This window comes from Rattus rattus, chromosome 1 (assembly GCF_011064425.1).
Source record: "Rattus rattus isolate New Zealand chromosome 1, Rrattus_CSIRO_v1, whole genome shotgun sequence".
NCBI lineage: Eukaryota > Metazoa > Chordata > Mammalia > Rodentia > Muridae > Rattus > Rattus rattus.
In genome coordinates this window covers 244,278,139-244,302,314 of record NC_046154.1, presented here as the reverse complement: position 1 = coordinate 244,302,314, position 24,176 = coordinate 244,278,139, and the positions used below count along the sequence as shown (strand labels likewise).

At 39.7% G+C, this 24,176-nt stretch overlaps 1 protein-coding gene across 1 annotated transcript in view; it reads left to right on the top strand.

Annotated features, from left to right (window-relative positions):
* Fam135b (family with sequence similarity 135 member B) overlaps window positions 1-23,708 on the top strand; it is a 277,326-nt gene extending 253,618 nt beyond the window's left edge. The window contains exons 14-21 of the mRNA XM_032916392.1: window positions 651-2,664; window positions 4,864-5,030; window positions 7,415-7,506; window positions 10,683-10,780; window positions 12,124-12,275; window positions 15,721-15,831; window positions 18,427-18,540; window positions 21,091-23,708. Of these exons, the coding sequence (XP_032772283.1) occupies window positions 651-2,664; window positions 4,864-5,030; window positions 7,415-7,506; window positions 10,683-10,780; window positions 12,124-12,275; window positions 15,721-15,831; window positions 18,427-18,540; window positions 21,091-21,296 (2,954 nt within the window). The 3' untranslated portion in view covers window positions 21,297-23,708. The remainder of the gene's footprint in view (window positions 1-650; window positions 2,665-4,863; window positions 5,031-7,414; window positions 7,507-10,682; window positions 10,781-12,123; window positions 12,276-15,720; window positions 15,832-18,426; window positions 18,541-21,090) is intronic.
* The last annotated feature ends 468 nt before the right edge of the window (window positions 23,709-24,176 follow it).

Sequence of the window (24,176 nt, the reverse complement as noted above, 5' to 3'; positions counted from 1 at the left end):
GTGTGGCCATCTCCCCACAATGAGAACTGGAGGTAGATGAGTGGGAGATGTGGACAGGAGGGATAGACAGAGACACACAGAGGCAAAGACAGAGACAGCAAAGTAGATGATAGACAGAGATACAGATGAGAGACAGAGGAGGGGTGATCCATATGTTGAAGCTTAGCTAGAAGTTTCTGTATTCTCAGATTTTTCCTTCTCTTGGAGCATCCATCTGTGCTGTCGATCTGTCAATCTGAGGGGTTTCCTGAGCTGTAGCCTCTTGACTATGAATTGATGTTCTCTTAAGTAGACAAGATTCAGTGAACCACTGGCCTAACACTGAGATGTAATCTCTTCACAGAGGTTTAATGGGAATTTCTATTCCCTCGCCTAACCCTCTAACACATGTTCTGTTCTGTTCAGATCCTTATTTGTCTCATAAACATAAACTATTTGACAAGAGTCACATGGTTAACATAAAAGTTCTGTATATTCCCAAATAGAAAAGTTTTTTTTCTGTAACATAAGAACTTTCGTAAATCTGAAGGTCATCCCCCTTCAAAAAATACTAGTAAAGGATGGCTGAATTATTTTCATACATTAGACATTTGAATACTTTATAATAATTGATTTGTAGACTATAATACAGTTTTCCTCTTTTGTTATAGGGCATAACTTGAGTGTTTATCCTAATTTTGAAGTCCCAGTGACAAGTCCTGCAATAATGAAGCTCAAAGGGAAAGAAAAGAGTGCTATAAATCAAAAGTCATCTTCAAGAGAGGACCTTCCCTTATCTACTACAGAAGCACCCGAGCTGGGCTCTGATGAAGATGTTATTCAGTGTCCAGAGATGGAGGAGAATGTTTCCACACAGAATCCAATGGATGTGTGTTCAGAATCTCAAGTGTACCTATCCATTGGTGAATTTCAAAACAGAGCAGGCATACCTGAGGATGAATGCTGGACTGGCCCAAGGCCCGATGCTGTAAAAGATTCACTAGCAGATGTGGACATATGTAGGAGAAGTCCAGGCCCCGAAGAAGGGCATACCCCAGCATTGACCTACATTGATGTGCAATCTAGCAATAAGAACTACCCTAGAGCTGAGCCCATGCAGGGACTTAATGTTCAGCATGAACCCAGTGGCTCTAGGGACAGCTATGGTATTGTTAAGACTATGCCAAGCAAAGTTTTAGCAGGAATAAGCCAGAATAATTCTATCTCTTTAAACCAAACAGCTGCTCTTGAGTTGAGGACTCTAGGGAGGGGAGTCGACCAGGAGGGAAAGCCTGTACTGCTAAGTCTGAAGCTCACCCCTGCTGAGCCCTGTGACACACCGAGCACTGGTCTGAGGGAAGCTTTGGACACCAAGCCTTCCCTGCCTGACCCTGGTGAAGAGCCAGAAGATCTTTCAATGCTCTCTGGCGTTATCAAGAGGTCAGCCTCCATAATATCTGACTCAGGCATCGAAAGTGAACCAAGCTCCGTTGCCTGGTCGGAGGCTCGAAGCAGAGCCCTGGAGATACCCAGTGATCGCGATATTTTACATCAGGTGGTTCGAAGGCATGCCCACCACAGGAACTCTTTGGAGGGTGGTCACACAGAGAGTAACACTAGCCTGCCCAGTGGCATTCAGGCTTCTCTTTCCTCCATCAGCTCATTGCCTTTTGAAGATGAGGAGCGTGAGTTGGCACTTACCAAGCTAACTAAGTCTGTGTCTGCACCTCAGATCAGCAGCCCTGAGGATACTGCTGAAGGTTCAGACACCATAAAGAATTCAGCAGGATTTTCTGAAGACCTGGACCTTTCTAGCAAGGACAACAGTTCACCCAGATACAGTTCTCCTTCCTATAGTGGGTCTACGGTCCAGGATGTTAGGGCAGGACATTCTCTTGCAGATATAGCTGTGGATTCTGACAGACCCCAGGGCCCTGGGTACATGGATATCCCTAAAGGCAACGAGAATCACCCTGATCTTCAAGGACCCTGTTGTCTGGATGCCATGGCTGAGAACATACCACACGTGGAAACCAAAGGTCTTAATTTAAAAATACCATGTACTACAGTGCTTGAAAATCCTAAGACCAGGTCTTTTCACAGAACAGCAGTGGAAACTGCGAAAGGTAAAGGTAAAGAATTGAGCCTGAGTAAACATATGCTTTCCAACAACAGCATCTCAGAAGTCAGGGCTGCGTCTCACCACAGGGTGCCTGAAATCAGTTGTGCACCAGCTGTCGGAGCTGGCCACTTGCATTCCACAGGTGTACAAAATGGTTCATTAAGTGTCAATGATACCATGACGTTGAATGGAAGACATAATGCCTCTCCGGAGGCCAAACATGAAGCAGGCACTGTGTGCCCCACTGTGACTCACACGATTGCCTCCCCAGTGTCACGAAACCAAGAGCTGAAGACAGGAACTAACATCTCTGGGGCCCACTTGAACTCCACAGAGGCCTTTACTCTCGATAGCCTGAAGGCAGTGGAAGTTGTTAACTTGTCTGTGTCGTGCACTGCCACCTGTCTCCCTTTCTCCTCTGTACCCAAGGAGACCCCTGCTAGGGCTGGACTCTCTTCCAAACAAAGCCCAGCACCTATTACTCATCAACCTCTGGGCTCCTTTGGCGTTGTTTCTACCTACTCCAGCGAGTTGGAAGAAGAAGTCAGTGAGAGGATGTTTAGGTAAGCTTACAGGGCGTTTACCGGTGCTCAGTCATTTGAGTATTCCCAAAGTTTTCTCAGCTTCATGCATACTATTTGAACATGAAGGTGTTTGTTATTTTCACTTAAACAAAACAATAATGCACATATCATACACTTCAGAATGTGTAAGTATATACAAAGAATTACAGGCAAGCCCATCTCCCAAAATAACAGCATAACAAAAACTTTCTATGTTGAAGTTTGTTCCCTAAAATATATTTATCTTTTAATAAAAATACAATTATTGTGACGCTTCTTGATAATTTTTTCCATTTTGAAATATTAGAAATATCTTTGTATATAAGTCCATTTTTCCCTCTGTATTTTAATGCTTCCATGGTAGTTCATTTTGTGGATGTAACATGTCTTATTAACCAAATTTTCAATGTGTATATATGAAAATTTTATTTATTTTTTGTTGTGATATACTATTTTATGTATAGCATTGAGACTCAGTTTTTTCATATTTTGAAAAGGAGTTTTAGGACCTTTGAGGGAACAGGACTCCCCCACTTTTGCCTGCTAAGTGGACTAAGATCGTAGACTTCTCAAAGCTGCTACTCTTTTTGCAGTAGCAGAATTTATAGCTTTATCATTGGCTTGCAGTTTATTCATTTGCACCCTCAATTATCAGATAGATCCTTCATTGGACACATAACCGAAGTATTTTTTTTTCAGAGTACCTCATAATCATTCTTCTCCTGCCAATAGCTAATAGTTACTGATTTTCACATAAAGAAACATCCAGGCAGATTAACATTAGATATTCTATGTCATAATAATATTAAATATCTGTCATATGTATTACACTGTTTATCAGTTCAAGAAGTCCAGATAGACATTGTTCAAAGCTGGGTCAGACTTGTCCCGCTCTAACTATACTCAGAGTCTGCAGCAAATCTGGCAAATGGTAACAAAACAACGATTTAGGACAGTGTTGGACAAATGTGCATGCTTAGTGGAGCCAAAGGTTTTATCTGGAAGCAATGGCTATGCGTTAGAGAGAGGGAGCAATAGAAACACTTTAGAGGAGAGAATGTCATCACTGAGGGGGAAACACATGAGGGCGCTGATTACAACAGTAGGACATTATTAACTTGAAAATCCACAATTGTACATTATCTAAGATCCAAAAGTTTACATGTTTTTATTACTCTAGATCAAAATTAGGATCTTGCTCTTTTTGGGCAAGAAATCTACAATTAAACTGTAATAACATACTATTGAAATCTAAAATGATTTCAAAATAAGGTGTGACAAAACCTATGGACAATTTTGCACCATGAAATTGTCTCATGTTCAGCCTTAATAAAATGATTACAATAAATTTCTTTACTTTTATGTAATGGGCTTAGGCCACATAGACAATGAAATTTAATTGTGTATATAGACATGGTCTCAGTCTCAAGTTACCTCACTATGTCTATGCATATGTCCCTAAATCTTAAAACACTGAAACTTGAAATCGTTTGATCATTGGCCTGCATCATATTCATTTGTACATAAACCTCTTCTAGTCCCAAGCATTTTAGATAGCTAGCAGTTATCAGAAGTGTTAAAACTAAGATTCTAACCTTGATAATCTCAATGTTGTTAAGCCATCTTGTCATGTGAGCCCACAAACAAAATCTTAGCTCGGTATAAAAGTCATCTCAGAATTCCAGAATATATATAGGCACCAAGAAACCAAGCCATGCCAAACCAGTTTATGGTACTGACTAGATAAAACAAAATGAAACAAAACAAAGGACACCCCGAACCCCAAAGCCTGCATTGCTCTTAGGAATGCTGGGAGGTAGTGCTTGAATAGCAGGCAGAAGCTATGTTCTGTACGGTAGGCCTGTCTGACAGGAAAGAGACTTCTATCAGGAGAAAATTGTAAAGGCATTCATATCCTGTAACTGCACAGGTTCTTATCTCTTTACCCAGTCCCCTGTTCAATTCAGGATTAAAATAAAAATCTGCAGAATCAAAACTCTGGAGGTGTTTTTGTTTGTTTACTTGGGGATATTTTCCTGCCCTTTTATTAAGAACAGCATCTCCTTTAAGATTTAGTTTTTGATGTTAAGAAGACAATTTGTTTGTAAGTAATCATCCATCCTACATACCAGTCCAACTCATTCCCAGCTCAACATGGAATAAACAGAATGGCTTGTGATTAATTGGTATGTTCTCCAGTTTTTATCAGGCCAAAGAAAAGTTTAAAAAAGAACTGAAGATTGAAGGATTTCTGTACAGTGACTTATCTGTACTAGCCTCTGACATACCATATTTCCCACCAGAGGAAGAGGAGGAGAACTTGGAAGATGGGATTCACCTGGTGGTCTGTGTCCATGGCCTGGATGGTAAGTTCTAAAGAAGTTTACTCCTCAGATTACTGGTCTACATTCAGTTTAGTTTTATGAAGTAATTTAGACAGGAATTGAGTATAAAAGCAACTAAATATGAAAAAATGATCATCTAGGGAAAGAACATGGCACAAGAATATATATGCACATGTCTGTATATTATATATCAGAATTAGTTCATAAATTAAATCAGTCATGAGGATTTTATTGATAGAATGAACTAAAAATTGTATATTTATTGGAATGAATGTAGAGTAAATGAATGAAGAGATGGATACATTGCAATGAATATTTCAGTGGAAGGCAAGAATTGGTGGCGTTTGTGAGTCAATAGAGTGGTTCTAGAAGGAGAAATGGAGAGGAAGGAATAGAGAATGCATTTTGAGCCTCCTGGGGTTAGTGTTGGCAACTACTTGGCTATTATTTTCATCTCTCACTTATGTGTCTTCTTTTGTTTACTAAGACATTATCAGGATCTACCATTTGCAGAGATAAAAATGACCTTTACAGTCCTCGGCCCAATGTCACTGAAGAGTGATTCCCACCTATTATTTTGAAAATCCTAAAAATTTTTTGCAAGTAAGAAATCTCGGGATCCAGAAAAAGGCTCAATGGTTAAGAACACTTGGTACTCTTCCAGAGGACCTGAGTTTGCTTCTCAGTGTCTGCGATGAGTAAATGAGTTACAGACAACGGCCTGTAACTCTAGCATCGAAATAATCTAATGCCCTTTTCTGTTCTATGAGACTCCTTGGATACCTGTCAAAATCACTTTCATAGACATACACATAAATAACAATAAAAAATAAATCCTGAAAGCAAGAACTCTGGGTAGGTCATAGGCCTTTGGTGTTTCTTTTTCTTTCTTTATTTCTTTTTTTACCTCATGCATATTGAAACAGAGTTGTACAAGAAAGGTAGAGATGATTTACTTGTATTGTACTAAATTATAGAGCTGGGATGCCCATGACAGCATCGTCCAGTCCACAGGTCAATAGAAATAGCAAGGAATAACAAAGAGACCTTTCATAATTTTACTTCAGTAGTTTATGGAACATGTGTATAACCTTTTCAGAATCTTGTAGGACTTATTGTTTAAATCTGTTCAATAGCATATTTATATCAAGAACTGAATATACTGAAATAAGTTATGAATATTTATATTGGCTCTCTGTTGTGCCAAAAGTCTAAAACTTATCTTCTTATAAATGTTCTCAGTCTAATACATTATTAAATAAAATTATTTTAGAAAAGTTTTAGGTTCGGCAACTTCTTTTATTCTTAGTGTCTTGAGAAGGATATATTCTTTCCAAATGCTTCATGTTAAATGTAAACATCATCAACTTTTTAAATGACCACTATCAAAATGTCTTTAGGGAAATTTAGGCCACAATGTGAGTGAATCCAAAGAGCATATATTTATTGACAAAAAAGGAGTAGTGAAATTTAACTTCCTAAAATATGCATCTCTCCTAAAAAAGGATGACCTGTAGCCTATAGGTTTGATTATGTGCTTTAAGGATTATGTGTCCCAGGCTAGCATCTGGGAATATTCACATAAGGTTGGTCTCAAATCTTTAGCTCTCCCAAATTTTATGAGTCTTTTATACACCTTTGAATCATTTGGAAAATGTATAAGGAAGGATATAAAATTAGTTGTAATTTCACTTATGATATATAAATTTTCTGAAACCATAACCTATAGGGAAAACATGGAAAAACACATTACCAAAATATCAAATAGGTTGCAACTCCTTTTTAACGCTACAGGGATCCAGGAGAGAAATTAATACAGATACAATGGATCCCCATGGCCTATGTGAACCATATGCCTAATTTATTGTGTTATGTCAGATTTACTTTTTGTGTGACTTTTTATGTCAACAACGTGTCCCATTTGCTGTTTGTGCCTCTCATCCTAGAACCTTCCTTGGCCTTCAATGGTATGCGTGGACATTTGCAAACTTACAAAATCATTATCTCTTGGCCCATGGGTAATTCTACCTCTATTTAGCCAACTGAACTGTAGTTGACTATTCATCTTTTCCTACTTACCTATAAGTGATAGCCAAACAATTTAAGAGGGGACTGGTACACTATGCCATTAGGTAGCTTCTTTTGAAAAACTAGTGGGAGAATAGTTTTCTGGGGAAGAAAGGTAGGTCAAGGAATAATTCCACTGAAGAAGGACCATTTAAAAGAGTACACCTGTCTATGTACATGGATTGTGACAGTGAGAGAAGATGTGGAGTGACTCCAGTTATTTTTGTTATCTGCTTAAAACTAAAAGGAAAATGCAATTGTAACCTAAGAAAGGGAAAGAAATCCCTTGTGACTTATTTTGATTAATTTATATGACTGGCATTACCTATCATTTTTAGGGAACAGTGCTGACCTCCGGCTAGTGAAGACATTCATAGAACTGGGGCTCCCTGGGGGAAAACTGGACTTCTTAATGTCTGAAAAGAATCAGGTATGAGACAGAAATGTTGGGTTGAGAGAATATTGGATTTGAAGGATCTGCTTAAAGGTGCCAAGACACATGAGGGAAGGGGCCCCATGAAGAAGACTATCCAAGTGCTTGGGTGGTTTGAAAGGGGAAAATATACTTAATGTGTTACTTTGGAAGTTTGAGGAAGAAATATGAAATGGATAGAAATTGATATGTATCCACTGACTGGAAGCTTCTGGCTTCATTGAGTATTGCAAGTATGGCTGCTTAGAGTATCAACTATGTGGACATCTGTGTAGTTACACTGGGAGTTTTGTCACATGCCACTAAGGAGCCAGATTATGATCGCTTTACAAACTGACATGGTAGACTGAGGCTGTGACTCTAAAGTAGTGTTAAGAGTCAAAGAGAGATTAGTGAATCTATGAGCAAGAGATAGGGATGGGCAGAGAGTGAGACAAATGAGGCATAAACATACTTCAGAAGAATGCATTTATTAATAATCATAATAGATGTCTCATGATTAACAAAAGTTGGAGTTATACAGAGGACCATCAGAACCCAAGAAGGCATTTGTTGCGAAGTCTAATAAATAGCCTTAGTTCAATCCCTGAGGCCCAGCATACTAGAAAGGAAGGACCACCTCTCCCAACTTGTTCATTGACCTTCATGCACATATAAATTAATGTTCAAGAGCTGAAAAGACCTAGCTCATCCATCAACTGCTAATGCCTACTTTTGGCACTCTCATGTTTTAGGCCTGTGACAGGCAGTAAAATAGGAGGGAGAAAGTTAGGATAACCATCATTCAAGGGCCTTTTGTTTTCAGTGTAACAGTTGTAGTTTTGCCATTCCACCTTCAAAGCAGTTCAACTGCTAACTACTACCACTAGCTCTTTACAGCACGGGGCATGAAGCCTAGAAACTCTGCAGAGGATCTTCCTCTGACCCAAAGAGCAGGATGTCATACAAAATTTAAGAACATTTATGTGGCCATGTCTTGAGGTAGATGGCCAGATCATTCAGAGAAGTGGGAAGAACTGATGAGCAGTTTCCTTGAACTTGTGTTGAATTTATCCTAGTGAAGTTGACTTCCCAGGGAAGATGAAAGTCGTTAATAGCAGAAGTCCTGCCAGTAATCTAGCCTTTATTGGATGAATATCCCTCCATGTACTCTGTGTTGTATCCTAGGACATCTGGATTCCACTAGGGTTTTGCAAGCTTGTTTGAACCAGGTGTCTGGGCAAGTCACTAAAGTGGAGGGACTCTTCTCAGTACTAATTAAATCCTCTTGTGCTATTTCACTGAAAGTCTTGCAAAGAACTCAGAATGCAATGGTCCTTTCAAAGCACCCTGACTGTGGAGCTCCTGGGATGCTTTTTTACCTTACTGTGGTTTTCAGAGAATTTTTCATCATAGTGAGTACAAGCTTCACTAACATACAATTGTCAAATAATGAATTTGCTAGCTAGTAATTTCAAAGAGGCTCTTTGAGACTAGAAGGTCTTAGGTGTGCTAATGTTTCCAAGAGTCTTTAAAAGATGATGAGACATGTTGCATTCTCCGCTTTTAAGGAGATACAGATTCAGGCTGTGGAAGCCACAGAGCCTCAGGAGAAGCAAATCGGCAGATAGGATCCTATTTCACGAAGTCTAGCAGAAGCACTACTGTTTTGTGTCACTCTCATACTGCAAGCCTCAGATGACCATAGACTTGAGCCATCTATCCCTTTGTAGCTCCTTCCTCAGGTAGACTTAATTCTTCACCACCAAAATGAGTTTTTGTCTGGAAGCTCAGGTATCCCAGGATGCTGTTGCTCCTGCCCTGTTTATGAGGGATAATTTTGCTTGTAGATATTGAACCTAAATAAGCGTCTGTGTCGTTCCCAATCACACACCTAAAATATAGTTATATAGACCAATCTGTTGTGTCTTCAAGTACTTAGACATGTGTGGAATTTTTCCCTCATCTATCATTTCACCATCCTCATAAGACATGAATGGCTTTCAAATCTTTCCCAAAGCTGATGTCTGGGCATTAACTTGTGTAATAACCTGAAAGCTGTGCTAGGTTAAAAAGCAGGAGCTTTAAAGTCTACCCATTTTTTCTTTCTATTGCTGTGATAAACACCATGACCAAAATGTGATTTGTGGAGGAAATGGTTTATTTCATTTGGATTTTCACATCACAGTCCATCACTGAGGGAAATGGGGTTGGAAACACAAAGCAGGAAATTAAAAGAAGGGACTGAAGCAGAAGTCTTAGAAGAACAATGCTTTGTATATATTGGATATTAACCCTCTAACGGATGTAGGATTGGTAAAGATCTTTTCCCAATCTGTTGCTTGCTGTTTTGTCCTAATGACAGTGTCCTTTGCCCTACAGAAGCTTTGCAATTTTATGGGGTCCCATTTGTCGATTCTTGATCTTAGAACATAAGCCATTGTTTTCTGTTCAGTCCAAATTTCCCCACTGCCCATGTGTTCGAGGTTCTATCCCACTTTTTATTCTATTAGTTTCAGTGTACCTGGTTTTGTGTGGAGGTCCTTGGTCCACTTGGACTTGAGCTTTGTACAAGGTGATAAGAATGGATCAATTTGCATTCTTCTACATGCTAACTGCCAGTTGTACCAGCACTATTTATGGCAAATGCTGTCTTTTTGCCATTGGATGGCTTTAGCTCATTTGTCAAAGATCAAGTGACCATAGGTGTGTAGTTTCATTTCTGTCTTCAATTCTATTCCATTGACCTACCTGCTTGTCTCTATACCAATACCATACAGTTTTTTTTAAATCACTATTGCTCTATAATACAGCTTGAGGTCAAGCATATCTTGGTGTGAATCCTGGCTCTTGCACAGAGAGAAAGTGGTCTTTTCTTGCAAGGCCTGCTTTCTCCTGTGGGAAGTAATGCCAGCAGACAGTGAACTCAAGTTGTGGCAGCAGGCACCACATACCAAAAACATATACTCAGATCTTCCACTGCATTCCCCAACTAAAGACTTTTATTTTAACTTAGCATACAGCCAGTTTCTTCATTAGAACCCTAGTGGATCTTTCTTGAAGTTGCATCTCAAACTATAACACCTACAAGAGGCTTACACACCTTTCCAGAAAACATCATGCTGTTTAATGAACAATGTTTTCATGTAGAATTCATAACTTCTCTCCATACCTTCTCCCCTTTCTTCTTCCAGATGGACACATTTGCAGATTTTGATACCATGACAGATCGATTGTTGGATGAGATTATTCAACACATCCAGTTGTACAACCTCTCCATATCCAGAATTAGGTAAAAGGAAACCACAGGTAGCTAATGCTGAAGGAAGATGGGTGACCTATGTTTGAGTGTTTGTCATATCTGAACCTTAAGAGACTCCTGTAAGCCACTGTGGTAACTCAGCCTTTGGCCCTTAAACAATCTGGTTTCTTTCAGGCAGGAGCAAATGTGTACCGTGTCTGGTTTATCACCTGTATATCTCTCATAGTATGGGTGATAAAACTAAGTATGATGCTACTCCTCACTATGAGTCTTGGAATTAATATAACAGTCTCTAGGTTTGAGTTCATGTTAAATTCTCACAAGTTTAGGCTTTGCCATGTACTGAGTGTATAACTTTTTGAAAGTCTTTCAAATCTTTGAAACTGTACTTTGTCACATCTTAATTGGATTGTCAGGAAATAGACATACTAGAATCCTTAATGACTCTCCTGTCCAATCAGAGAGTTCCAGCCAGTGCCAACTCTATCGTTACAATATGAAATAAACATTGGTCTCAATATTTAGAAACTCAGGATAAAAGAAGCAGCTTGCACCTTTTTTTAACATATAGATGCATCCACATAGGACTAGGTATCAGTTATTCTTTTTAATCTTTAGAGTAGGATATAATATATTTATTCCACAAATAAGGAGTCTCCTTTCAGAGGTTTGTTTGGAATAATGGAACATAGTCCGGGCACCCAATTGTATAGGCTAACACCTGTACCTTTACTTGCTGGTTTTATATTTATTAAGGGACGAGGTGAGGCAGCACACCTGTCACATTATAGAGTTTTGATAAGTGATTAATTGAAATCTGAATGGCATATTGAATTTATGGATCTGAAAGGAACAGGAAGTTTGAACAGCGCATGTCAGAGGATAGCCAGTCCTGGTGAGTGGGAACAGTCAGCCCAGTACATGTGCAGAGAAATGAGGGGATGGGTGGTGTGAAGCAGTTGTTAGAGCTGAAATTAATAGCCCCCTAGGAAAGTGTTAGGGACTGGGATTTTAGTTTGCAAATGAGCAGGAGATCACACTATTTAGATATATGGACTTGAGTTAGGATACCATGCTATCCCCAGATGGGCTGAGAGGAGGCCTGGGGATCAGAGATAGGGGCACTGCTCTACTAATAGAGATCTGAGGTAAACACAACAATTCTCCCACACCTCCCTATACTGGCATATAGTTCCTATTCCCATGCACCAGGGGAAATTGAATCCATAGTCATCTGTCATTGTGTGTTGGGTTAGTTAGGGCTTCCATACAGAGACAGAGTGGGGTAAGACCTTGCTGTTTCTCATCCCAACCCATACCTGAGCAGCAGTCCTCTGCTGTCATTGACATGTGTCATTCCTGTTTCTAAATAGCTTCATTGGCCATTCTCTTGGCAACATTATCATCAGATCGGTCCTCACAAGGCCCCGGTTCCGGTATTACCTCAACAAACTCCACACATTCCTGTCATTGTCTGGGCCTCACCTGGGGACTCTATACAACAACAGCACCCTGGTTAGTACTGGTAAGTCTTTTCTTACCCTCCAAAATTTACTCTCCAAAATTTAACAGAGGCATTATGAACTTGGAACTGGAGATAGAAGCTATTGACAGAATGTTATAACTCTAACAAATGGAGGATGGGGATGGAGATTTGGCATGAAAACATGGTAATATACACAATGGAGCTTTTATTCAACTACAAAGGAAAATGAATTTATGAAATTTGCAAATATAAATAGACAGAACTGAAAAATAGCATGTTAAGCTAATACTCAAGGCCAGACACATACTCTATGTTTGCTCTCACATGTGCAGCCAATTTTCTAATTGTTAAATTTGACTAAGACCTCTTACCCTGTAATATTCATTTTCTCTGAAATCATGACCATGTATATGCTTTCCAGAGTGTATATTATATGCATGCATATAAACATAGTATATATGTTTTATATATATATATATGTGTGTAAACATGCATGGAACATATGTATGTATTCATATTTATATTTCATTATCTATTGCTGATTGCTTCTATTACTCTCGCAGATACCAAAAGTTATAAATACTTAAGTCTGTCATGTAAACTCCCATAGTTTGTTTTTAATATTTATTTATTTTATGTATGTGAATATACCATCACTGTCTTCAGACATGTCAGAAGAAGGCATCTGATCCCATTATAGATTGTTGTGAGTCGCCATTTGATTGTTGGGAATTGAACTCACAACCTCTGGAAGAGCAGTCAGTGCTTTTAACTGCTGCACCCTCTCTCTCCAGCTCAACTCCCATAGTTTTTACATGTGACCTAGACAAACCTTTTTCATACTTTATATCATCTCCAGGCTGATTTTACTTCCTAATAAATTACAAATGTCATACAAGAAATCAAAACACAATGCTGTCTATGGGTAATGTCTAGAAAAAAACCCTGTACATGTTCAGTGGATACAATTATTTTTAAAAAATGCTTTTAATCAGTGATGTGTTGAGCCTTCAGATGAGGAACTTACCTGCTCAGAGATCTGGATCATATGAGTGTGCAAATGCTGCATGCATTCATGGTTGTGTAAGTGGGTGAATGTATGTCTAGGATTCAAAAGGCAAACTACAAGGCAAACTCACTAACCCTTATTCTGGGTCATATTCAGTTGAATGAAATTCTATACTGCTTGCTTGTCCTCTCTTTTGAGGCTCTCACAACTTCAACTGTAAGAGAGGTTGGAAGTACAGAGGGAAAAGAAGCAAGCCTAAGGATCTATCTTAGGGTACAATGCTTGCCTAATATTCACAAGAGCCTGGGTTTGACCCTCCCCCCAGTACCACAGAAAGGAAGAAGAAGGAACAAATATGTAAAGAGAAGGAAGAGGAGGAGGAAGGAGAAGGGGAAGAGGAGAAAGGAACAGGAATCAGAGAGGAGGAAGAAAGAGGCTTGATGTATTTTGGAACATGAGCAGGGTTTCTAAGGCAGTTGAAGGTAGGAAGATTTTCTGCACAGAATGTCTGGTGTATGTAATGGTTGATTTAAACAGCAGCCCGATAGAAACTCTCAGGGATAGAACCACAGCACTCCATAGTGCAAGGTGGATGCAGTGCCTGATGAGAGCCTGATGATGATTGATCTTACACAGTGCAGCAAGATGCTAGAAAAATATGCATACGACACTGACAGTACTTGGTGATCTACAGCAATGGTTAGTATGTAAAACTATATTTCTTTTAATGTAAGGTTTTCTTTGATTATTTGAAAATTTTATACACACATATATTGTATTTTGATCCTATTCACCTCCTACTCGAGATCCACCCTGTCACATCTTACAGAGTGGGAGGAAAGTATTTCTTAACTATAACTCTGACAGAGGATTGGTATCTTGAATGTACAAAGACCCAAAAGCACTGAACACCAAGAAACTAAACAACCCAATTTAAAAGTAAGACAGGCTTTAGAACTGAACAAAGAGTTCTCAAAGGATGAGTCAGGTCTATATAGTTACTGATTAGCCAGGTCCATTCTGTGGCATTGGGGTCCATCTGTAATGGACCCTCTATTTCTCTCCCCTCTATTTCTTCCGTCCTCCCCATAATTCCCACCTACTCTGGAACTTTCTTCCAGATGTGATTCATATTCATGGTCATTCTCTCAAGTATCTTAAAGATGATCCATGTGCTCATGGCATATTCATACTTTGGATACTTTTGGTTCTTTTATATGTAATGAATATAAAGTCTTCTTGGCACAAACCCCAAACCATCTTTGAGCAAAGATAAATTAATTTAGCCACTCCACCTCATAATTATAAGCTTAAAATATAAAAGGTTTTAAAAATATATATTATCCAACTCATCCAACCAAGAATACCTAAAGTAATTCCATGTGGTTCATATCATTTCTTTTTATACAGTATTTTATATAGTATATTTGTATAATATAATTAATATAATATAAATCATTATATATTATACTATATATTATTATGTATTATGTCATATGTTACATACAATAAACATTTTATGTCTTTTATTATATTATATTGTTAATTATATTATATTTCATAATTTATTAATATATTCTTAATATATAACTTATGATTTATATAATTTATGTTTTGCCATGTTATAATATTTCATATATAAATTAGATATAATTTATAATTATTTCTAATTATAAATATATTAATATTATAAATATTACATGATTATACTTATTATAAAATATATAAAATTATATTATAATTATTAATATATCATACACAAAAATATAATGTACACTATAGATATCATATAGTCTTCATGTTTTTATGGCATTCATTCTGTGGCTGTTGATAGATAGTATACCCTTGTAAGCATCTGCTTAAGCATTGCATGGGCTCAGTAAGAAATATCTGTTCTAGTTTTCCAGTCTGTGGATGTCTTTTGGGTATTATTTCCTTTGACTTCCTTTTTTGAAGCAGCCCAAATATAACACAGAGTGCCTGGTTTCATGAACTAAGAAGCCTGTTGCTATATCATTTTTCAGGGCAATTTTATACTTCTGTTACCAACACTAAGAATGTAAATTTGGGGACTGGGGACACTAATCAGTAGATAAAAACCTTGGCTGCACAAGTATAGGGATGTGGATTCAAGTCTCTAGAAATCTCGAAGACAGCTGTGACCTCAATGCTCTGGGAAGAGGATATGGAGCTGGGAAGGTTTCTAGGGCTTGCTGCCCTCAACTTTCCTCAGTGTTCAATGAGATAAGTATGGTAGGTCGGATATCTGATATTCATTAGACACCTAATATTCTTGACTATGTGCACACTCAACTGTAACACCCAGACAACCCCAAATTAAAACAAACTACACAAATTTAACTCTTAATTTTCTGATAAAATTTCAATTGCTCTCTGTATTTAAAGCTAGCTGAACAGTATCTTCTCTGGCTTTGTTTTGCCTTGTGTTTTAAGTCTTCATTTCTCTTTTCCTAGGCCTGTGGCTCATGCAGAAACTGAAGAAATCGGGTTCCCTTTTGCAGCTGACCTTCAGGGATAACGCTGATCTGCGCAAATGTTTCCTCTACCAACTTAGCCAGAAAACAGGTGTGTGACTTGCTTGGCACCTAAGGTTGAGACTTGAAAACAGAATAGCCCTGATGCTGTGTTCATTCGCTCCTGTGAGATATAGTGCGACTGTCTAGCAATGTCTCTTCAACCTGCTGAGGGGCCAGCATGTCAGCATGTCTCAACCATATCCTGTGTAGCACAGGGGCCACAGTGTTTGTAAGCAGTGTCCAGAAGCAGTGGCTTCTATTTCCGATCAATCATAGACTGTACTATGATGGCTGGCCCAGTACTATGTTTCCCCCTCACCTGTGTCAATCCATTCTCTAAAAGAGTAGAGCAGTGTATGTGTTTCCCCATGAACACATTGTATCCTCCCTTTATATTTTCCCTCACCCTGTGATGATAATGAAGAGTAGTGAGAAAACTCAGCCTAGATCACAGAGACCACATCAGACGAAAGCATCAATTGTGGACTGGAGCAGTAAATAATAAAAAAGAAACTACCATCCCGCGCTAGTGCTGGCTCTGGTGGACCACATGGCATCTGCGGGGTATCTTCATCTCAATCAGCAAAGCGCCTCAACCACTAACTCCCAATCTCTGTCCCACGCTGCCCCGCTGCCCCGCTGCCCCGCTGCCCCGCTGCCCCGCTGCCCCGCTGCCCCGAGCTACTCTCTGAGCCCAGCAGCAGCCGCCCTCTTGCAACTCTCTTGCTGCAGACTCTCACACATTCCCAGCGTCCACCCCACGTGATTATAGTCATAGCTCCCAGTAACTTGTTAAATTCAAAATTCAATAAGCTAGTAATTTAGCAATCAGATTTATATCTTAAATTCTCACTCCACAGAACATCCACACAATAAACCCACAACCAATTGATAATGATATAAACTGCCCACCTAGATGAGACAAATTGTTCTATTAAAATCCATCCCTTATAAAATATTCATAGCTACCTGTGGTCCTTTGAGGCCACACAGAACTGGGTCATACTTCTCCTCTATCTTGGTTCTCCTCCTCTTTTCCCTCTCCCCCACCTTACAAAAACTCTGTCCCGCCTTACTTTTTCACTGCTCAATCACAGGCCTTGCCTTATCTTCTGCCTGCCCCTCACCTGCATATAGACATCAACTACATATGTTACTCTCATATAGGGAGAAGCTTATTGATTTTGGATTTTAACAGGTTATTGGGAGTTGTGACTATAACTCCAGGAGGTGGACGCTGAGAATGTGGGCGTTGCAAGAGGGCGGCTGCTTGGCTCAGATTAGCCAGCGGGAGTGTGGGATGGAGATTGGGAGTTTAACAGTTGAAATCTTTGCTGATTGAGATGAAAATGCCTCACAGATGCCATGTGGCCCACTGGAGCCAGCACTAGCCTGGGATGGTGTATCTTTTATTAATATTACTGCAACAATGGACCAGTTGTTCATGTCTGGGAAGGGAGCAGAGTCACCAACTGATTGACCTACGCAATGCTGCTGCTGGAGCAAGCCTGCCCAGATACAGCATATAAGCGCATATTGATACCCCTGGATGCAATTCATTTGCAGACTCAAGGCTGTATTTTTGTACTTCTGTCTCCCTGTGCCAAGAGGACATATTCAGTTTAACCCTGTGGAAAGAAAGAGAGGTGGAACTGGGCATACAAATGGGGTGCGTTGCAATGATGTCAACAAAGAGGTCTCAGCTTGTTTGAGCCATGGGGAGGTGAAGAGCTCAAGTGCTGTAACAATGCTGTACTGAAGTTGATTACAGAGTTATCTCGATCCTTCTTGCGCCCATATCAGCCAGCCATTGCCCTGAATTCTGCCCCAGTGTGTGACGCTGTGCTCTGATCTTGGATATGGAAGTGGGAAACTACAGAGAGAGGCTTAGTCAAGAGCTGTCAGCCAATATCTTGTTCAGCTAGGGGTCTGGTAGGAAGAGCTAAGTTAGGAGGCTAGGTAAGTGTAGGACAAGAAGGGGAGCTCCATCTGGAGGCGAGGGCTGAATGCAGTGGGCTATTCTCTGTTCCCAGATGTCCATGATGAATACTGAAGGCTGCATCACTGTACCGAGCTGACATTTGGGCTGGAAAATCTTGTATTCTCCCTGTAGGGAACAATGTAGGAAGGCAAGGCTGGAGGAAGCGAGGCTGGAGAAGGCAAGGCAGGAAGCAGGCAAGGGGACTGGAGGCTGCTTTGCTGCTGCACATGACAGTAAAAATAGTGCACCAGGAAGAAGGAAAAATTAAAAAATATTCTTTCCCATGGGCTTTATAATTTCCTAGTCCATGGAGGCATGTTTCACTCTCGTTGCTAGCCACCCTTCTGTTCTTTTCTCCATGCCCACAGTGAAACTCCCATGAGCCTCCTTGGCTTCTACTACTCTTGAGGTCAAACCACATCCAATCCACAAAAGCCCTAATATACAGAGTTCCTTTCTCAGCTTCCCACAGGTGCCTGAAATGCCACCTTCCAAACTGTATGTGATGACACTCAGATCAACAGCCCTGAGCAAAGGCACAACACTCTGTGGGGTATCTCTTCCTGGGGCTCTCTGCGAAAGACCTCAAAATGTGTACAACCGAGAGACTTTATCAGTGGAAAGGGCCCGGGGAGGAAGTGTTCACTTTCCTTCTTGTTACAGGGCTGCAGTATTTTAAAAACGTCGTTCTGGTTGCTTCTCCCCAAGACCGCTATGTGCCATTTCATTCAGCCAGGATCGAAATGTGTAAAACTGCCCTTAAGGACAGACACACAGGTAAGTTCCTCTTGAAAGGGACTTTCTACTTTTCAAAGTGAAAGTACATTATGAAATCCTGAGTACATTTACAGCTGGGCTCTCGCTTGGGTTAGCACATTGCTGCACTGATTTTAGAATAGAATGATGGGTTGAGTACACAGCCTGGGTACACACACACACACACACACACACACACACACACACACACACACACACATCACTGTTAACAGTACAGATTATTTACTTCATGTGATGTGAGCAGCCATTAGCTTGTCAGGTGCCTGGAAATGGTATGTTCTGTTTTGTGTGTTGTCTATGAAAAATACAAAGAATACAGACTTGGAAGATGAACTCTACCCTCTGCGCCCTCTGCGCCCACTATGCTCTCTATGTCCTCTATGCCCCCTTCATGCTTATTTTTCAGGTAGAGCACCAGAGAAGCAGGAGAGCTGGGAGTAAAGAACAATGGATAAAGGATGTAAATAGTATGTAATGCATTCAGGTGTCATGGGAGGGAAATGAGGCAAGGGGGTGGAGTCTATTCAGGTTCCATGGAGATATCAACTAACTAGGGTATCTAGTGTCCCAAGCAACCAGGACCAGGAGATGGGCTAACATTCCCTGTTTCCTTTCCTTGATTAGTTTATACATATACTTTGCTGTATCAAAGCAAGTAAAGGTTTTTTGTTGTTTTTGTTGTTATATTCTTTTTTTTTGTTTTAGTCTGTCAAAGGTCTAGATACTCATGTAAACATTCAAAGTTTCTATTGAAACTAATGAAAAACTAAAGGAACATGGATGGAAATATACCTAACAATTTAGTGCAGAAAATAGGACTGTGGATTTTACATTCTAGTAGTGGTCTAGAAAGTAGCCTAAGCATGTCACCGAAAGTGGTGGTTTTTTTTTTTTAATGTTGTTTGCTTGTTTGCTTTTAAAGACAGAGTCTGACTATGTGGCCCTGGATGGCCTGAAGTCATTTTGTAGACAAGACTGGCCTTGGATGCATAGATCTTCCTGCCTCTACTACCACATATAGCCAGAAAATTATTCTTAAAATAGAAAGCTATTAAAAATAAACCTTTCCAAAATTTCGGAGAGATAGCTAAGTGATTAAGAGCATGTACTGCTCTTGCAGAGGACCTGAGTTCTATCACAGTACACATATCAGGTAGCTGCTGACTAACTGTAATTCTAGCTCTAAGCAATCCCAGTCCCCCTTCTGCCCTCAAAAGGCACTCAAACACAGATGTCATAAATTCACACACACACACACACACACACACACACACACACACACACACACACACACACAGAGACAGAGACAGAGACAGAGACAGACACAAAACATGAACAAATCATATGTAAAAGTACCAATTCATAGAGTATTTGAAAAAAATCAAACCTACTTTAGCCAACTATGATCCTAACAATTCTTCCTCTACTCCCCCTTACCTCCTCTTCATTTTCTTCTGTTCTCTTTATAACCATGTGTCAACTGACAAGTGGTAGATTTCCAGGGCTTCAAAGATGGTTTAGTGGCTAAAATGCTTATCATAAAAGCCCGAATACCTAATGGTAGAAATATATGATAATGTCATAGCTTGTGGTTACCACCTTCATCACTGAGTCAAGAAGCCAGCAAGATTATCCCAGCAGGTGTTCCTGAATGGTAGTGGTTCTGAACCTTCCTCATGCTGCAGTCCCTTAATATAGTTCCTTGTGTTTCTTGTAATCCCAACCATAAAATTATTTTCATTGCTACTTCATAACTCTAATTTTGCTACTGTTATGAATTGTAATGTAAATATCAGATATGGAGATGGTCTTAGATGACCCTCGACAAAGGGTCTTTCAATACTCCCACCAAGGTCATATGACACACAGATTGAGAAGGAGTTCTGTACCACATAACTTTGTCATGAAGATGCTTCAGAAAGAAAGCAGATGGGGGAGATGTGTGCTGTAGACTCTGGTGTGTGCATTGCTCGTTGCTCAATGATTTCTGTTACAATGTGCCTCTATGTCCCTACTATCTAAAGCAAATCTGCAATCGAGTCATTTTTTACATGGAGGCACCATCAACTTTAATTTTTAAAAATAAAGCAACTCAATAGCAACAAAACTTCCCTGTCCCCTCCTTTCTGTCGGAACTGAAGATAGTGAAATGATCTTTGGCTTGAACAACTGGTGATATTAGGAAATGTCTGGTTTCATAATTTATATACATATGCTTCTAGCCCTCCTGGTCTTCAGAAGCATAAGATCAATGAATCTCTCTTATTTCTTGAATCTTTTCCCTCTTAGTACCTTGTTTGAGAGAACGCATTCCTCTAGGAATCTTCTCCTTTTTGCTGTAGCTTCTGACACCAGACCACTAGGTCATTGCCCCAAAAAAAAGGCATGCTAATCTTAACATTTGCAATCCCTCCATATCTTTGCATATTTACATCCACTAGTGTGAGGTTGGAACCCAATCTATTATATGCTCTGCCTCCACACATGCAGTTGTTCTTTAGACTCTACTGCTAAATTCAACTCTCATTTCCTTTGTTTCTCTCTCTCCAGGGCCAGTGTATGCAGAAATGATCAACAATCTCCTGGGCCCTCTGGTAGAAGCCAAGGACTGCACTCTGATCAGACACAATGTGTTTCATGCTCTACCGAACACTGCCAACACCCTGATTGGCCGCGCAGCTCACATAGCCGTGCTGGACTCAGAACTCTTCCTTGAGAAGTTTTTCTTGGTGGCAGGACTCAACTATTTCAAGTAGTAGCTTCCAGGGAGCAGCCTGGGTGACTGGCCAGAGCTGTTTAAGATCAGCTGAGTTCTTAGCTAGGTCATGCTTTTCCATACCTCTGTATTCCAGAGTGGAGTAGAAGGAAAGTGGAGGGTGTGGAGGGATGAAGCTGGGGTGGGATTGGACACTAGAGATGCTTGTATTTGAGACATTGGGGAAGCTGAACAAACAGTGTAAAAGATAACAAATGTTTTCCTGAATTTGTCTAGCTTCCTAGAGTCTCATTCAAGATGCTTCTAGGGACAATATAAGAAAATAAGAAACAGACACTTGCCATTGGTGAGCCCAGCTTTATCACTACTCTGGCTCAAGGGAATTGGTTCAACTTACCTAGAGTTTCCCAATTTGTCACTAGGTCATAGCTTTATCATGTGTTGATTCAATTAAGTGCACACAAACATTTCAGAACTCAGGTTAACTTCTGTGTGGAAGTGAGGCATCTTCCTGTAAATAGAACCCTTAATAGATCAAATGTACCATTTGTTCAAAAAATTATTTTATTCGTGTTCTCATCCTCGCCGTATTTTCTAAAGAAAGGACAAAGGCAAATGTGATAAACCCACATCTTATCTTCTAGCAACAGTAGGTAAGAGTGACTTAGGGAAAAGAGAGCTAAAGGTAGGACTGTTGATGAATACAGGTTTGGTATAAAAAGAAAGAGCTCTAGGGAGCATAGTGACCTAATTGCCCCATCTACTTCCTTAAACTTTTTCTATGCATAGTTCAGTCCATAAATTGATTTTTTGTTTTGTTTTGTTTTTTGTGCTTAAATTCCTTTCTGAAATGGGGAAGGCGGAGAGAGACTCTCCCTAGTAGAAAGTGGCAGTCAGATGAATGTATTCATGTATGAAACTCCTGCTGATGCACTTCCAAAGAAATGCTGGATTAGCCTTGAATGCAAGAGCAAAAAAATCAAAATCATTAACATGGCCAGCTGCTGCTCCTCTCCTTGGAGGAGAGAGGCATCCTAAGAGAGGCATGCTGGATAAAGAACCTCAGGGGAGCTCTCAGAAGGGTGCTGTTATCTTTCAATAGTGATGTCTTTATGCCTTAGGAAAATAAAGGGCTAGGAAAGACCACATTTGTAGAAACTAACAGACAGCGGAGACAAAAGTAAAGGAGAATGGAAAACAAAAGCCAGACTGAAGACCTGATTTAAAGTGTTCTTGGTAAGTGACTGATGCAGAAGTTTTAAAAAAATAACCAGGATATTTAAAATGGTCCCTAAGTCTATACACTTCGTAGTCTAAAAGGCAGAAAGAGGAAAATTTAGCTGTCTAGAAGCAATGCATGAACCAGGTCAGCACAGATGATCATACTGGAGATAAAGCCTATAATTTTTGCAGAAGTATCCTTCACTGTATATAGAAACCCAGCTCACTGATCCCATGAGAAGAAAGTCATTTATGGGTGCATGTGGCAACCGTAAATTCAGTAAATTCAGACCATGAGAAATGAGTTCAGACTAGCAGTTTGCAGGACAGTGAACTTGTGGGTGGTACTGAGAGGGATCAGACAGCTTTGACTCCCTACAGTGAGTTCAGAGTTTCTCCATGGATCATTTCTGCATTTCTTTATAACCTGGTCTTACTGCATGTTCTCTTGAGATCCTGAGTCAGGGTTTGGCACAGACACTACCTACTCAGTGGCACTGACATGTTGGCTTTGTTTCTTGGAGAAATTTTTTCCCCTAGTCACACAACCCAGGATCTTCTGACTCAGACAAGTGCTGCCGCTTAGAGCAGCATGGTCATACTGTAGCAAATTCTTTTTTTGGCTATGTGTGGAGCCCTGCCTGTCTGGTCTAATATGCTTGTTCTGTGTTGTGTATCTAACCCTCAGCAGCAGCGTTTGTCAACTCCTGGTCATTTGAAAGACCATATAGTATTTATGGAGCCAGAATGAATTTGATGATCATCGTCTTTTCCAATAATCAAATGCCATTTTTAACTTCAATATGCTGTCTGGACATAGTGAGAACTAAAGGCAATAACTGTCCAGCTGCATGGCACACCTCTTTTAGGTGTCCTGCTGTCTTTGTAAGCCCTATCTGGCTTCTGAGTATCCATTATCATCATGTTGAAAGTGTACTCATGTATTGTAAATAAGAGTGTCAAGTATTGAGTGTCATGCCTCATTTGAAAAGGCTTTTTTATGTCTCTTTCTATTAAAGACTATATATAATATAATATATATCAATATACATAAAATAATATATGTATAATGTAAACATGGACATTCTATTATTGGTTATAAAAATGATAAACAAAATGCCTGCCAAGGTAATGATCCAATGTGTTTCCATCCTCAGTTCTCTTTTTGTGTCTTGTTTGTATGCTTAGTAGTTTCCCCAAACTAGTTAGAAATAAACATTACTAACCTTGAGCTTATTTGGGATTTGTTGCTCATGAACCAAATAAATTCAGAGAAAGAAATAGAAACCTAAAGCAGTCTGGAGAAATCTAACGACCTCAGTGATAGCAGAAATCAGGTGCAGTGTTGAGAACATGGGAAAGGATGAAAACAAAAACATGTCTTACGAACATCTAAAATCCCATGACTTTGTGAGCTTCTACCTATGCTAGACAAAAGTCCACAGACAACATGTGAAGTATGGCACTTGGGAACTCAAGAAGAACATACCTGTTTGTTTGTTTGTTGTTTGTTTGTTTGTTTGTTTTATCTATTCAAGAATATCTATGCTAGAGCTCTGACCAGGAGAAGAGTGTTGTAGAATTTTCATTTCCATTGTCTCTGTAAAAGCAAGCAGACAGCCTTAAAAGTGAGACTATAAAGAGGGCCATTTGTCCACATACCCAGATATCAGTGTGCTCTCTCCCAGTGGCATTCCTC